The 13,122-nt window shown below is 45.7% G+C and overlaps 1 protein-coding gene across 1 annotated transcript; it reads left to right on the forward strand.

Moving 5' to 3' along the window:
• Positions 1 to 499: 499 nt before the first annotated feature.
• LOC124657438 (protein DETOXIFICATION 49-like) lies at positions 500 to 2,089 on the forward strand. Its single transcript, XM_047195991.1, has one exon. The coding sequence runs from the start codon at positions 500 to 502 to the stop codon at positions 2,087 to 2,089; it is 1,590 nt and encodes a 529-aa protein (XP_047051947.1).
• Positions 2,090 to 13,122: the final 11,033 nt, after the last annotated feature.

A 13,122-nucleotide genomic window follows, 5' to 3' on the forward strand; every position in this document is an offset into this window, starting at 1 on the left:
CTATCTCTCGAAAATTCCGTTTGGTCGTCATATTGATCTCACTCAATTTATGGTGAAATATGGCCATCATTTATAACTCTAGAATCCAGTGATCTTTGGCGCAAGAGACGATCGTGTCACGTGGTCCAAATGCAGCATATAGAGTGGGGTACAACAAAAATCCAAAGGTTGAGCACAATCAAAATCTTTGTATGAAGCCATATGTTTCAGTTTACACCAGGACAAGCGCCGCGCTCGGGCAGCTCCTCGTTGTTCATGGCGAGCCAAACCTTTTGCTGCCGTCCTAGCTGGAATCGGAGCTCGCAATTTCATCGCGCGGGCCCACAGAAATGCCATGGACGCGGCCAGAGTTTATATAAAGTGTCAACTCCCTCCCAGTCCCAGCAGCCCCCATCTATCACCCCCACCACTGACCAAGGCCCGCTGCCTCTCTCCTGCCCAACAAATTAACCGGAGCCCCGGCACAAACACTTGGCGCAGGAGACCAGCCCGGGCAGCCATGGCAACCTGCCACTGCTCGGACTCACCGCAATGCCACCACCGCCCCCTGCTGGGATACCCCAAGCTGCAAGACCATAAGAGGAAGACTGTGCCTGCTGGCGGCGGCGTTCTTGCTGAGGTGGCCTCCATCCTCTGCCTCACAGGCCCAATGGTTGGCGCCGGGATCCTCCTCTACCTGCGCTCCCTCGTGTCTATGCTATTTCTCGGTCGCCTCGGCGAGCTCCCTCTCGCCGGCGGCTCCCTCGCGCTCGGCTTCGCCAACATCACCGGCTACTCCGTGCTCTCCGGCCTCGCCGGCGGGATGGACCCCGTCTGCGGCCAGGCGTTCGGCGCGGGACGCACGGATCTCCTTCGCGCGGCACTCCGGCGCACCGTCGTGCTGCTCCTCCTCGCTTCCATCCCCATCTGCGTCCTCTGGGTCGCCATGCACCGCGTCCTCGTCGCCACCGGCCAGAACCCGGAGATCGCCTCCACGGCGTACGCGTACATCCTCTGCTCCGTCCCCGACCTCGTCGTGCAGTCCTTCCTCCACCCGCTCCGCATTTACCTCCGCGCGCAGTCTGTCACGCTCCCGCTCACCTACGCCGCCGCCGCCGCCGTCCTCCTCCACGTGCCCATCAACTTCCTCCTCGTCGACGTCCTCGGCCTCGGCATCCGCGGCGTCGCGCTCGGCGCGGTCTGCACCAACCTCAATTTCCTGCTCTTCCTCGTGGCGTACGTGTGCTTCTTCGGAATGTACAGCCACGATGACGGCGACACGAAAGCGTGCGCGGCGCCGGCCGAGGAGGAGTGCGCCAAGGAGTGGTGGAGCCTGGTGAGGCTGTCCGTGCACAGCTGCATGTCGGTCTGCTTGGAGTGGTGGTGGTACGAGATCATGGTGCTCCTCTGCGGCGTGCTCGCGGACCCAAAGGCGGCGGTGGCGACCATGGGTGTGCTGATACAGACCACGTCGCTCATATACATCTTCCCGCACTCCCTCGGCTGCGCGGTGTCCACGCGCGTCGGCCACGAGCTCGGCGCCGGGCGACCGGAACGGGCGCGCCTGGTGGCACGCGTCGGGCTCGGCCTTGGAGCGGCGCTCGGGCTCGTGGCGTGCGCATTCGCGGTGTCCGTGCGGGGAGTGTGGGCGCGGATGTTCACGTCGGACGATGCAATCCTGCGGCTCACGGCCGCCGCGCTCCCGCTGCTGGGTCTGGCCGAGCTGGGCAATTGCCCGCAGACGACGGGGTGCGGCGTCCTGCGCGGCAGCGCGCGGCCTCAGAAGGCGGCGAGGATCAACGTCTGGGCGTTCTACGGCGTGGGCATGCCGGTGACGCTGGCGCTGGCGTTCCGGCCGGCGCACCTGGACTTCCGCGGGATGTGGGGCGGCATGCTCGCCGCTCAGCTGGTCTGCGCCGCGCAGATGCTGCGCGCCGTGCTCGGAACCGACTGGGAGGAGCAGACGGAGCGCGCGCGTGAGCTCACCGGCGGTGGTACCGCGGACGCCGGCGACATTCTCGATGAAGCCGACGGGCACAAGAGAAAGCATGCAGAAGCCACCAAAGCAGGCGCCGACAACGCAATGCTCATGGTGGCCAGTTGTGTGTAGCGGACGATGGAGCAAGTCTCGATTCTTGGATCAACATTGAATCCTTGATTGATTCTTTTAGCTATAGGAATTTTTTCTCTAGTTTTGTAATCTTACTACTCAACTTTTTTGAGGGATTCCGAGCAAGGAATGAAGCTGCAATCTCCTTACATTTTGGCCCTTTCCACCCTCTTTGAATTGAGGGTATGAAGAGCCGAGGGAGCCGGTGTACAAACAAATGTAGCCCCGCTAGCCTGTGTTGCCTTCAGATTTGACAGCAATGCAAAACAATCTCTTCATTTATTTCCATTGGCCTCAACTGGTCTCGAATAGGGAAACTAAATTTCCATATTAACCATGAGATTTAGTTATTAATGCCGAATGGCTTAACTTTTCCTATATCTCCCGTGGCCAAGCAGTAAGTGTTGTACTGGCCTTTGTCTCAGCTTCTTTATCTTGGTCAAGCTCTATGTGTACCTAACAGAAGAAACAGAGCCACATTGCTTCTCTGTTGGTACCTTCTTTTCTTGGAAATTCTTGCTTTCTTTGGACAAGGCTGTCCCCCTTATACATGATGTGCATTCCCCTTACTGCTTACATGCTCTGTACAGATAAACTTCCAAATATGTAAATATGCATTCTTTGAGGTAAATTTTGCATTTAGAACTAGTCTATGCACTATGGACTGCTGACTGCCTTTTGTTCCACGCGCCTGATTTGCACGGATTACTACTACCATGCAGTGCCTGTTTCCAAAGTGTAGTTTTCAGGTGTTCCGGGAATTGGTAGAAGCAATATATTACTCCATCACTACCGGACTACCAGTACAGCCTGCCAAGTGCCCATAGACAGTTCTAGAATTCATCCTGGGAACTTAAAACATTTGTTTTGAGATTATAGTAGATTCAGTGCAATATTGATGCTTTGGTAAATTAATGTGGACATTTCTTTTCGGCCAAACAATATTAGAGATCGTTTGATTCAAAGAAATGGCATAGAAATTTTATAGGATATTCATCCTTCTTTTTTTTTGTGCACCGTTTGAATTGCAGGATTGAAATCCTTCGGAACGCATAGGAATTTTTTTCTATAGGATTGTGTAACACTATGTTTTGGTGGAAACTTTTCAGCCACTCAAAACTCATGTTAAAATTTCTTTGTTTTCGTGTGAGTCAATCGCTAGTTGAATTTTTTTACATGTAAGTTCTAAATCTTGTAGAATTCAACTATACATGATATTCTAATCCCGCGGTTTTCCTATTTCTGTGTTCTAAGAATCCTACAAATTAAACATGCTGTAAATTTGGTTTTAACAACTAACAATCTGAATTAGAATGTAGTTTTAGATTGTGGCTTTGGAAAGAATTTTGAGCCATACAATCTTGGTGGTAGTCGCCCCTTTGTAAAGAATCATTTATGTGTTTGTGGGTTTAATTACCCCATTATCTGGTTGTGTCAGATATTGTCTTGATTTACTATAAGCTAGATATAATTTGAAATAATTATAATAATGGAATACACTACTATGGTTGTAGAATTTGGAAAACTGTGACAAAAGAACAATATGTTCTTACACCATGCGCTAACATCATTGTCAATCAACCCATACCCAAAACCCATTGCGCGAGCCAAACCAACTTTTCCAGTAGAGAGAATAGATCCACAAAAGGGGCATACCAAATTTAGAGAGGTCGATGCACAAGGACGCATATTATATCCATCTTGAATGCTCCCATAGTTGAATTTTTTCTTGTCGTACTGCAGAAAAGTCTGCCCACTGTTGAATCCACCAGATCCAGTGTGAGCCAATAAACGGAGAGGAAACAAGCACAATTGTATCCCGAAAAGCAGTAGAACGTTCCGCCAATAACACATACACGATAACAAATCACTGCACACACCTCTACAAGTATATGAGCATGGTGCTACAAGCACCCAAATTGGCAACAACTTCCATATCCTACACCTCCTAATGACACAACCACATAAGACATGTCTCAACAATATATTAACCACAAGCTACAGTAACCGTGGAAAATAGAGAAAAATAAAAAAATGAATTAAAAAAACAGAGAAAAGAGTGAAGGGAAAAAGTGTGAACTGCTAGTAAGATCAAGTGAAGGCCTCGTTTACTTTTCTGCACCCGTAGTTGAGCAATATTGTGCTTGTTTCGTTGAGCTTTGCTAGTGTCTCTTGAGTGCATTGCAACCTATTCTTCCATATAGTTGCATTGCCACATTTATCGCCTTGTGTGAGTATCATTGGTTGTCTACGGTCAGCGCTAGAGCTTGTTATTGGTGCAAATAGGTAGCCTACCTACAGCTCCACATATATCCTGCTTTATCGTGTGATTTGTTCTTATACCCTTGATATTCGCTTCGCTACATCCGTGCACTAGTTTTTACTACAAGTGGTAAGCAACACTAATTCACTTTGGAGCGGTAAAATTTCCTTTTCTTATCAGATTTGAGTGAGTTGTGAGAGTACCACCATATATTTTTGATTTAGTGCACTAACCCACTAACCATGTCTTCTAGTGATGAGAAAATTGTTAACCAGAAAGACAAGGATGCCGCTGATTTGATGACATGGAGGGAGTATGAAGCTCTTCGTAATGAGATGCGACGTGAATTCCGCACTCAGGATGATGAACTTAGGGAGACTGTTCAGGAGATCTCCCAGAAGCTGGATACTACTAATGAGACCATCACCAAAATGCAAGATCAAATGACGGATATCCAGCGCGGTCTTCAAGTTTTGACTATAGTTGTTGATAATCTCACCCAACAACAGCAACAAGAAGATGAAGACCCTGAGCTTCAGAATGAAGCACGTGGTGTTGGTCGTGGTGTTGGACGTGGTAACCGTGGTCGTGGCTTTGTTGAACTCGGATCTCGCCGTGTCCCTCCACAACAGCAAGACGATGGTTTGGGTAAGCCAAAGTTCTCAATACCCAAATTTGAAGGAGGAGCTGATGTTGAAGAATACCTCACTTGGGATCTGAAAATTGAGAAGTTGTGGCGCCTACATGACTATACTAAAGATAGGAAGGTTAAACTCGCTTCCTCGGAATTTGATGGTTATGCACTGCGTTGGTGGGATGGAGTTACACGTGCTCGTCAAGAAGACAGCGAGTTGCCAGTTCTTACATGGCGCGAGATGAAGGCCATTATGCAAGCTCGTTTCGTTCCCATTAATTATTTGCAAACAATATATGATAGTTGACCCTCTTGAGACAAGGTGTGAAGACTGTTGATACTTATTTCATGGAGATGGAGATGCTTATGCAGCGTGGCCGTGGCCGTGAGTCACTTGAGATGATAATGCAACGTTTTCTACATGGTTTGAAGTATGATATCAAAGGCATTGTTCGCCATCACTGTTACACCACTATGAATGAGTTGCTACATCATGCAAGAGAAGCTGAAGCACAGTTGGCTGAAGAAGCGTAGATCAAAGGTCGTGCTACGGGAGCTGGGCGCTACACGCCTAGGGCGCCCCCATCTACGGCGCCGACACCATCATCGCGCTCTGCACAGTTTCCTACTTCGTCTAGTAAGCCGGTTTTCAATGTGTCCAACACAAAGAAGTCCAAACCTGCTGCAAGTACAAGTGGTTCTAGCATCTCTACTGCGTGCAACCGTGATATGACTTGTCATACATGTGGTGGCAAGGGTCACTTCAAGAGAGATTGTCCTAACCGCAAGGTCATGTTTATCAATGAGGACAATGAGTATGAGACTAGAGATGATGTTGATCCATATGCTCCAGAAAATGATGATTATGACAGTGATGGTGTAGATGCTTATCCGTCTGAAGCTCGCACTATTGTTGTGTCTCAGGGTGCTCTTAATGTGTTGCCAAGTGCATCTACTCAGCGCTGCAATTTGTTCCAAACAAAGGCTTTAGTTGGTCCTGACAAGTCTTGCAATGTCATTATTGATGGCGGGAGTTGCCGCAATTTAGCAAGCAAGGAGTTGTGTACCAAGCTGAAGTTGAAGTATCTACCACACCCACATCCATATTATATTCAGTGGTTGAGCGACAATGGTGAGATGAAGGTAAACCACATGGTGCGTGTTGATTTTGAGATTGGACCGTATAAGGATTTCATTGATATTGATGTGGTTCCTATGATGGTGTGTCACCTACTATTGGGTCGGCCTTGGCTCTATGACCGTTCTGTGCAACACAATGGTCGTGTCAATACATATCACTTGGAGTTCAAGAGCAAGAAAATCAACTTGCAGCCCATGTCACCACAACAAATTGTCAATGAATCTCGTCAGAAGACTGAAGTACACTTGGAGGATGCACCTATAGATAGGCGAGAGAATTCTAATGTCATGAGTGATATAACGAAAAGTGATTGAGTGAATTCCTTAGTCTTATTAGCCACCAAAGAAGACATGAGAGAATTTAGTGAGGATCCTACAACCATGCCTCTTGTACTCATGTACAAGGGTGAGGTTTTGGTTTCTAACGACATGACTTCTATTTCTCTTGGTGTTTCTAGTGTTTTGTAGGAATTCAGCGATGTGTTTCCGGAGGAGGTGCCCGCAGGATTGCCACCATTGCGTGGTATTGAGCATCAAATTGACTTGATTCCCGGTGCCTCGTTTCCCAATAGGGCGCCATATAGGACGAACCCCGAAGAGACGAAGGAGATACAGAAGCAAGTACAAGCGCTACTCGACAAAGGTTATATCCGCATAAGCCTCAGTCCTTGTGATGTTCCTGTTATTCTAGTTTCTAAGAAAGATGGTACATGGCGCATGTGTGTAGATTGTAGAGCGATAAACAACATTACTATTCGATATCGTCATCCTATTCCCCGTTTAGAGGATATGCTAGATGAATTGAGTGGTGCTGCTGTTTTCTCTAAAATTGATTTGCGTAGTGGTTATCATCAAATTAGGATGAAATAGGGGGATGAATGGAAAATAGCCTTTAAAACAAAATTTGGTTTATATGAGTGGTTAGTAATGCCTTTTGGTTTAACTAATGCACCTAGCACTATCATGAGACTGATGAACCATGTTTCGCGTGATTTTATTGGCAAGTTTGTGGTTGTATACTTTGATGACATATTAATCTACAGCCGCAATGAATCTAAACATACTATACATATTCGACATGTTTTGCAAGTGTTGCGTGATAGTAAACTCTATGGTAATCTTGAGAAGTGCACATTTTGCAAACATAAGGTCATATTTATGGGTTATGTTGTCTCTAAATATGGAGTAGAAGTAGATGTGTCTAAAATTGAAGCTATTTAAAATTGGCCTACTCCCATGAATGTGAGTCAAGTAACAAGTTTTCATGGTCTTGCTGGGTTTTATAGAAGATTTGTGCCCAATTTCAGTACTATTGCTACACCTTTGAATGAATTGACTAAAAAGGGTGTTGTCTTTGAGTGGGGAGCTGCCCAAGATCATGCTTTTGATGAACTGAAAACTTCTGCATCGTTACTTGCATTTTCTGATTTCAATAAGAAATTTGAGATTGAATGTGATGCTAGTGGTATTGGAATTGGTGGTGTGTTGATGCAAGAGGGTCGCCCAATTGCATATTTTTCTGAGAAACTTTCTGGTGCTAAGTTGAACTATCCTATATACGATAAAGAATTTTATGCTTTAATTAGAGTTCTTGAGGGTTGGCAACATTATTTGTGGCCAAAAGAATTTATCATACATTCTGATCATGAAGCTTTAAAATATTTAAAAGCTCAATCTACATTGCATAGGCGTCTTGCTAAGTGGGTTGAGTTCATTGAGTCTTTTCCATACATTATTAAGCATAAGAAGGGAAAAGATAATATTGTTGTTGATGCTCTATCTAGGAAAAATATGCTATTAACTCAACTTGATGTTAAAATTCCCTGATTAGAGGTACTATGTGATTTGTATGCTACTGATCATGATTTTGCTGAACCATATCGCTTGTGTGCTATTGGTAAAGCATGGGAGAAATATCACATACATGATGGGTTCTTCTTTAGAGCTAACAGACTATGTGTTCCAGAATCGTCTGTGCGTTTGCTCTTATTGCAGGAATCTCATGTTGGAGGTTTAATGGGTCACTTTGGGTGCGCTACTCATGCTAGCTGACCACTTTTATTATCCAAAGATGATGCGGGATGTGGAAAGATATGTGAAGAGGTGCATTACTTGCAATAAGTCCAAGTTGAAGCCTCACGGTTTGTATACTACTTTACCGGCACCTACTACACCATGGGAAGACATTAGTATGGATTTTGTGTTGGGTTTGTCGCGTACTAAAAGAGGCCATGATTCTATATTTGTGGTAGTGGATAGATTCTCTAAGATGTCACACTTTATTGCCTGCCACAAGAGCGACGATGCGTCGCATATTGCTAACCTGTTTTTCAGGGAGATTGTACGTCTACATGGAGTCCCGGAGACTATTGTTTCTGATCGTGACGTGAAGTTTATGAGCTACTTCTGGAAGACACTTTGCGGAAAGCTGGGGACAAAGTTACTTTTCAGTACTACTTGTCATCCCCAAACTGATGGTCAAACTGAGGTGGTGAATAGAACATTGTTACAAATGTTGAGATCCATGATCAAGAAGAACATGAAGGAGTGGAAAGATTGTTTGCCGCATGTGGAGTTTGCTTACAACAGGGCGGTACATTCTACCACAGAGTCGTGTCCCTTTGAGGTGGTGTATGGTTTCAAACCCATTACTCCACTTGACTTGTTGCCTTTACCCATACATGAGAGAGTCAATATGGAGGCATCAAAGAGGGCAGATTTTGTGCGAAAGATTCATGTGAAGACTAAAGAGTTGATAGAGAAGAAAGGCAAGAACAATGCTGCAAGAATGAACAAGAAGCGCAAGGAGATGTTGTTCAAGCCTGGTGATATGGTCTGGGTACATTTTCGCAAGGATAGGTTCCCGAAGCTACGGAAGTCCAAATTGCTTCCTCGTGGTGCTGGTCCTTACAAAGTGCTTGCTAAGATCAATGATAATGCATACTCTATAGATCTTCCAATTGATGAGTTCGGTGTCAGTAATTCTTTCAATGTGGCTGATTTGGCACCATATGACGGAGAAGACCTTGGAGCGTTAAGGTCGACGCATTTTGAAGGGGGGAGATGATGAGGACATCCCTACTACTACACTACTACCTCCGTCATTGCAAGATGAAGACGATGCTGCTGTGAAGCTCAAGTCCAATGAAGTTAGGATTGGACCTATGACAAGAGCTCGTGCGAAGTTACTCAAACAACAGGTGAACTTGTTCCTAAGTGATACTTTGATCGATGAGAACTTTATACTGCCTAAGTCTTATTACTTATGTATGATCATGTACAAAAAAGGAGCAAGCATCGCACGAGGAGGAGAGGAGCAGCTGGACGTAAAGCTGGAAAGGGAGATGGACACGAAGACATCCCATGTACGCGCGAGGGAGGAGCGGGAGGCATGCGCGAGGGAAGAAGAAGTCCAGGCCGGCGCCAGACCCGGTCTGACCGGCCGCCACACCGGCGCACCCGGTCCGACCGGGCGCCCGATCGGCCCAGCCCGGCGCCGACCAGACACTCAGCCGGTGCACACCGGGCGACCATCCAGGGGGCCTAGACCCTAGCCCGGTTGCCACCCGGTGCCAGGCCCGGTTCCTGCCGGACCAGCCCGGTCCCAGACCCGGTCAACCGGCCACCTAACCGACCGGTTCCGAGTCTGTCTCGACCAGATCCAATCTGGGTCGGTTTCTATGTGTATTTTCGACTTCTGGTCGTCCTGAACCCCTATATAAGTGTCCAGGATGCCCCCAAATTAGGTTTAGACCATGTTTAAGATAAACCCTAGTTCATAGTTGATTGCTTTGCAACTCTATTGAATCTCTACACCATATTGCACATATTTGGTGTTTACCCTGAAAGTTTTGTGTGATCTGCTGTTCCATTGGGAATTAGACGGTTGCAACTTACCGCTTCGTGGTCGGCGGCTATGTGCGCAAGTGTGTGGAGTTGCGAATATCTTGCAGGGTTGAGAGTTGTTGCATTGGCGACAGGGACCAATCGAGAGACTTCGTTGCGTCATACAAGTTATCATCCACTTCGTCATCGTGTTATCTCCGCTGTATTCATCCTGTGATCATCATCACCACCTTTGCTTACTGAGAAGATCGGGCCACCCCTTATCAGTTAGTTCTCATGTTTGATGATGATGTTATGTCTATCTATTGCAAGTCATAACATACACAAAGTGTGGTTGTAGAACTTAAACAAATCTAGTTCCCGAAACTGGAAAGTATTATGTTACACCATGAGTCTCACATTATTGGTTACCACCTCATGCCCCGGAACGCACTATAGGAATAGAAACAAAATCAAAAAAAGAGATGAAAACTAGAGCATACCCCCATCTGGAGAGATGGATGCACAAATGGCCTCTTTATTATCTATTCCGAATGGCGACACAATTGCATATTCTCTTGCCGTGTTCAGGAAAGACCACCCCTATTGTTTCGTTTGGGTTAGGTGTGAGCCATGCGATGGAGAGAAAAAAACACAACTCAATCAACCAATAGGAATGCACTTCGCCAATAACACATACAAGACAACCAATCATCACATGCAGCTATATACGGTAGAACATGCCCTTGGCATTACAAGCGTACGAATTGGCTTCAGTTGGCCATATCCTTGACACTTAAGGAGACAAACACGTAAGACACATGCCGAAAACATATTATCCACAAGCTCATCCAAACTAATCGAAACGTACAATCTTATTGTACTCCAAATAAAGCTGAGCTAGATCCCTGATAGATGTATAAAAATATCTTGAAACCCATAATTTATAAAATATAATGTATACCTAAATAGCTCCATATTGTAGGAATAATTTTGGAAACTTGCTAGCAAATATTGAATGTGTACATAATTCCCGGCTACATACATGGACTGGGTCCATAATTTGACCTTAGAAACGTCATACATTTCCAAGTTTTTCAACTTTCTAAAATCAATTGTGTGATTCAATCTTGGTAAACTCCTTATCTCGTCAATTCTAAGATATCTTTGGGATGCATAATTCATGAATGTACTATACAAAGAATGCGAAATCAAAATGTAATTCCATGTTGAAGCCAATAGAAAACAAAACAAAAAAAATTCAAAATTTTGTTTTTGGAAAGAACCATTTGTAAATTTCACACGAAGAACTAAATTTTGAGCAAGGCGATCAACCTTGATCTCTAATCGTAGATTGTACTAACTATAGTCGTAAAATCACACGGGTAAATTTAGATAATAAAGTCTAGGCTATGAATTGGCGCCACTCTGTAGGAAACCTAGGAGCTAGAATATCAAACAAATCATGATTTTAAGATTAAATGTTATTGATTAGATTGAAAGGAGGTGGGTGTGGATTTTTTTTGTTTGCTCTTGTAAGAATGGTCCCAACGAATTCCCTGCAATAGAAATTATTCTTTTGCTCTCGTAACTTTTATCTTACTCTTATCTTATTTTTCTAGTTTTATTAGAGTATCTCCAAGGGTGGCTCTCAAACCCGCCCTATATGTCCATCCAATACTGCATCGAACGGCTGCCCCTATCTATTGTACATGATGGGAACAGGGGCGGGCAGGTCATGTCCGTTGTCCGACTTTGTCCGCATGGGTCCCACACGCCAGTCTCCCGCCTTCAGTCCATCCTCTCCACCACTCACCCCCACTCCCCGGCTGCGTAGGCCTGAGTTTGCTCCCTCGCCATCCCTTCGTTGTGATGTTGCCGACAAAAAAGATCGCACCTCGCCACCGCCTCTGATCTGCACATTTTTGGCCCAGGCGGATCACCCCAACCGTCACGACCTCACCGTCTGCGCCCCCATCTCTGCCACCGTAGTGTTGATCTTGCCCTTCCCCTCCCCAAGATCTGGTGCTGCCGCCCAAATCTCTACCTCGCCCTTGCCGCATAGACTCTCGGTCAGCTCAAACGCCTCAAGCTCCGCTGATGTTCTCTCCGCCAACATTGAGTTCAACTATTTTCCCAAACTACTAGTTTAGGTAAAACAATCGCAAACTATATCCGATAAATTCCTTTGTGCATAGTTAATGATTGCCCTTTCAATGGTTTTGTCAAGGATAATGGCATACCAACTTGAAATGTTTTTGTTCAATGAATGCTTTGACATGTCTTCGGACGACTCTTTTGATAATGATGAAGACATGTTGCTCGAAATGCTCTTGTTTTGTATGATAACCAGCAGTGTCTCATATGAAAGTACAGAGGATCTATCCAAGTCCATGCAACCTTGAATTGCGATAGAATTGCCGCTCATGTTCAACTCCACAATGACTACTTCAATCCAGTGGGCACTCTCAATACCTCAGCTCAGTTCCATGGATGCTTCCGCATGTGAAGGTTTGTGTTGAAGCGTATATTGGAGGCTGTGAGAACCTTTGACAACTACATGAAAACGAAGAGAGATGCCACCGATAAGCTTGGGTTTTCTTCCATTCAGAAAATGCACTGCTGCAGTTCGGATGGTTGCATATGGGGTTGTCAGTTATCCTGTTGATGAGCATACCCACATGGGGGAATTCACATGTCTTAAAGCAATGTACAAGTTTTGCAAAGCGCTAGTTGCGGTGTTTGGCGAGTACTACTTGAGAGGGCTAAATGCTACAGACAAAGGTCGGCTCATGGCTATTGTTATTTCAAGGGGCATGCATGGGATTCTTGCAAGCATCGGTTTAATGCATTGGGAATGTAAGCTGCTTGTTTGCTTGGCAGGGGCATTACCAAGGGCATGCAATCATTTTTGAAGTAGTGGCATCTCAAGATCAGTGGATTCACATTCTTTCTTCGGCAGGGAAGGTTCTCACAATAATAATAATGTGTTGCAACACTCTCTGGTTTTCTCCAGGGTTGTTGGAGGATAGACACAGGAATGCAACTTTGATGTCAACAACCATGACTACACAAAGGGCACTACCTTGTAGATGGTATATAACCTCCATGGTCCGCACTTGTGAAGACAATCTCTGAACCGCAGAATGGGAAAGAAGCTTGTTATGCAAG

The sequence above is a fragment of the Lolium rigidum genome, chromosome 5, assembly GCF_022539505.1.
Source record: "Lolium rigidum isolate FL_2022 chromosome 5, APGP_CSIRO_Lrig_0.1, whole genome shotgun sequence".
Lineage (NCBI taxonomy): Eukaryota > Viridiplantae > Streptophyta > Magnoliopsida > Poales > Poaceae > Lolium > Lolium rigidum.

Bases quoted from the DNA above. Each gene is read 5' to 3' on its own strand.
- LOC124657438 (XM_047195991.1), top strand. From the start codon at position 500: ATGGCAACCTGCCACTGCTCGGACTCACCGCAATGCCACCACCGCCCC.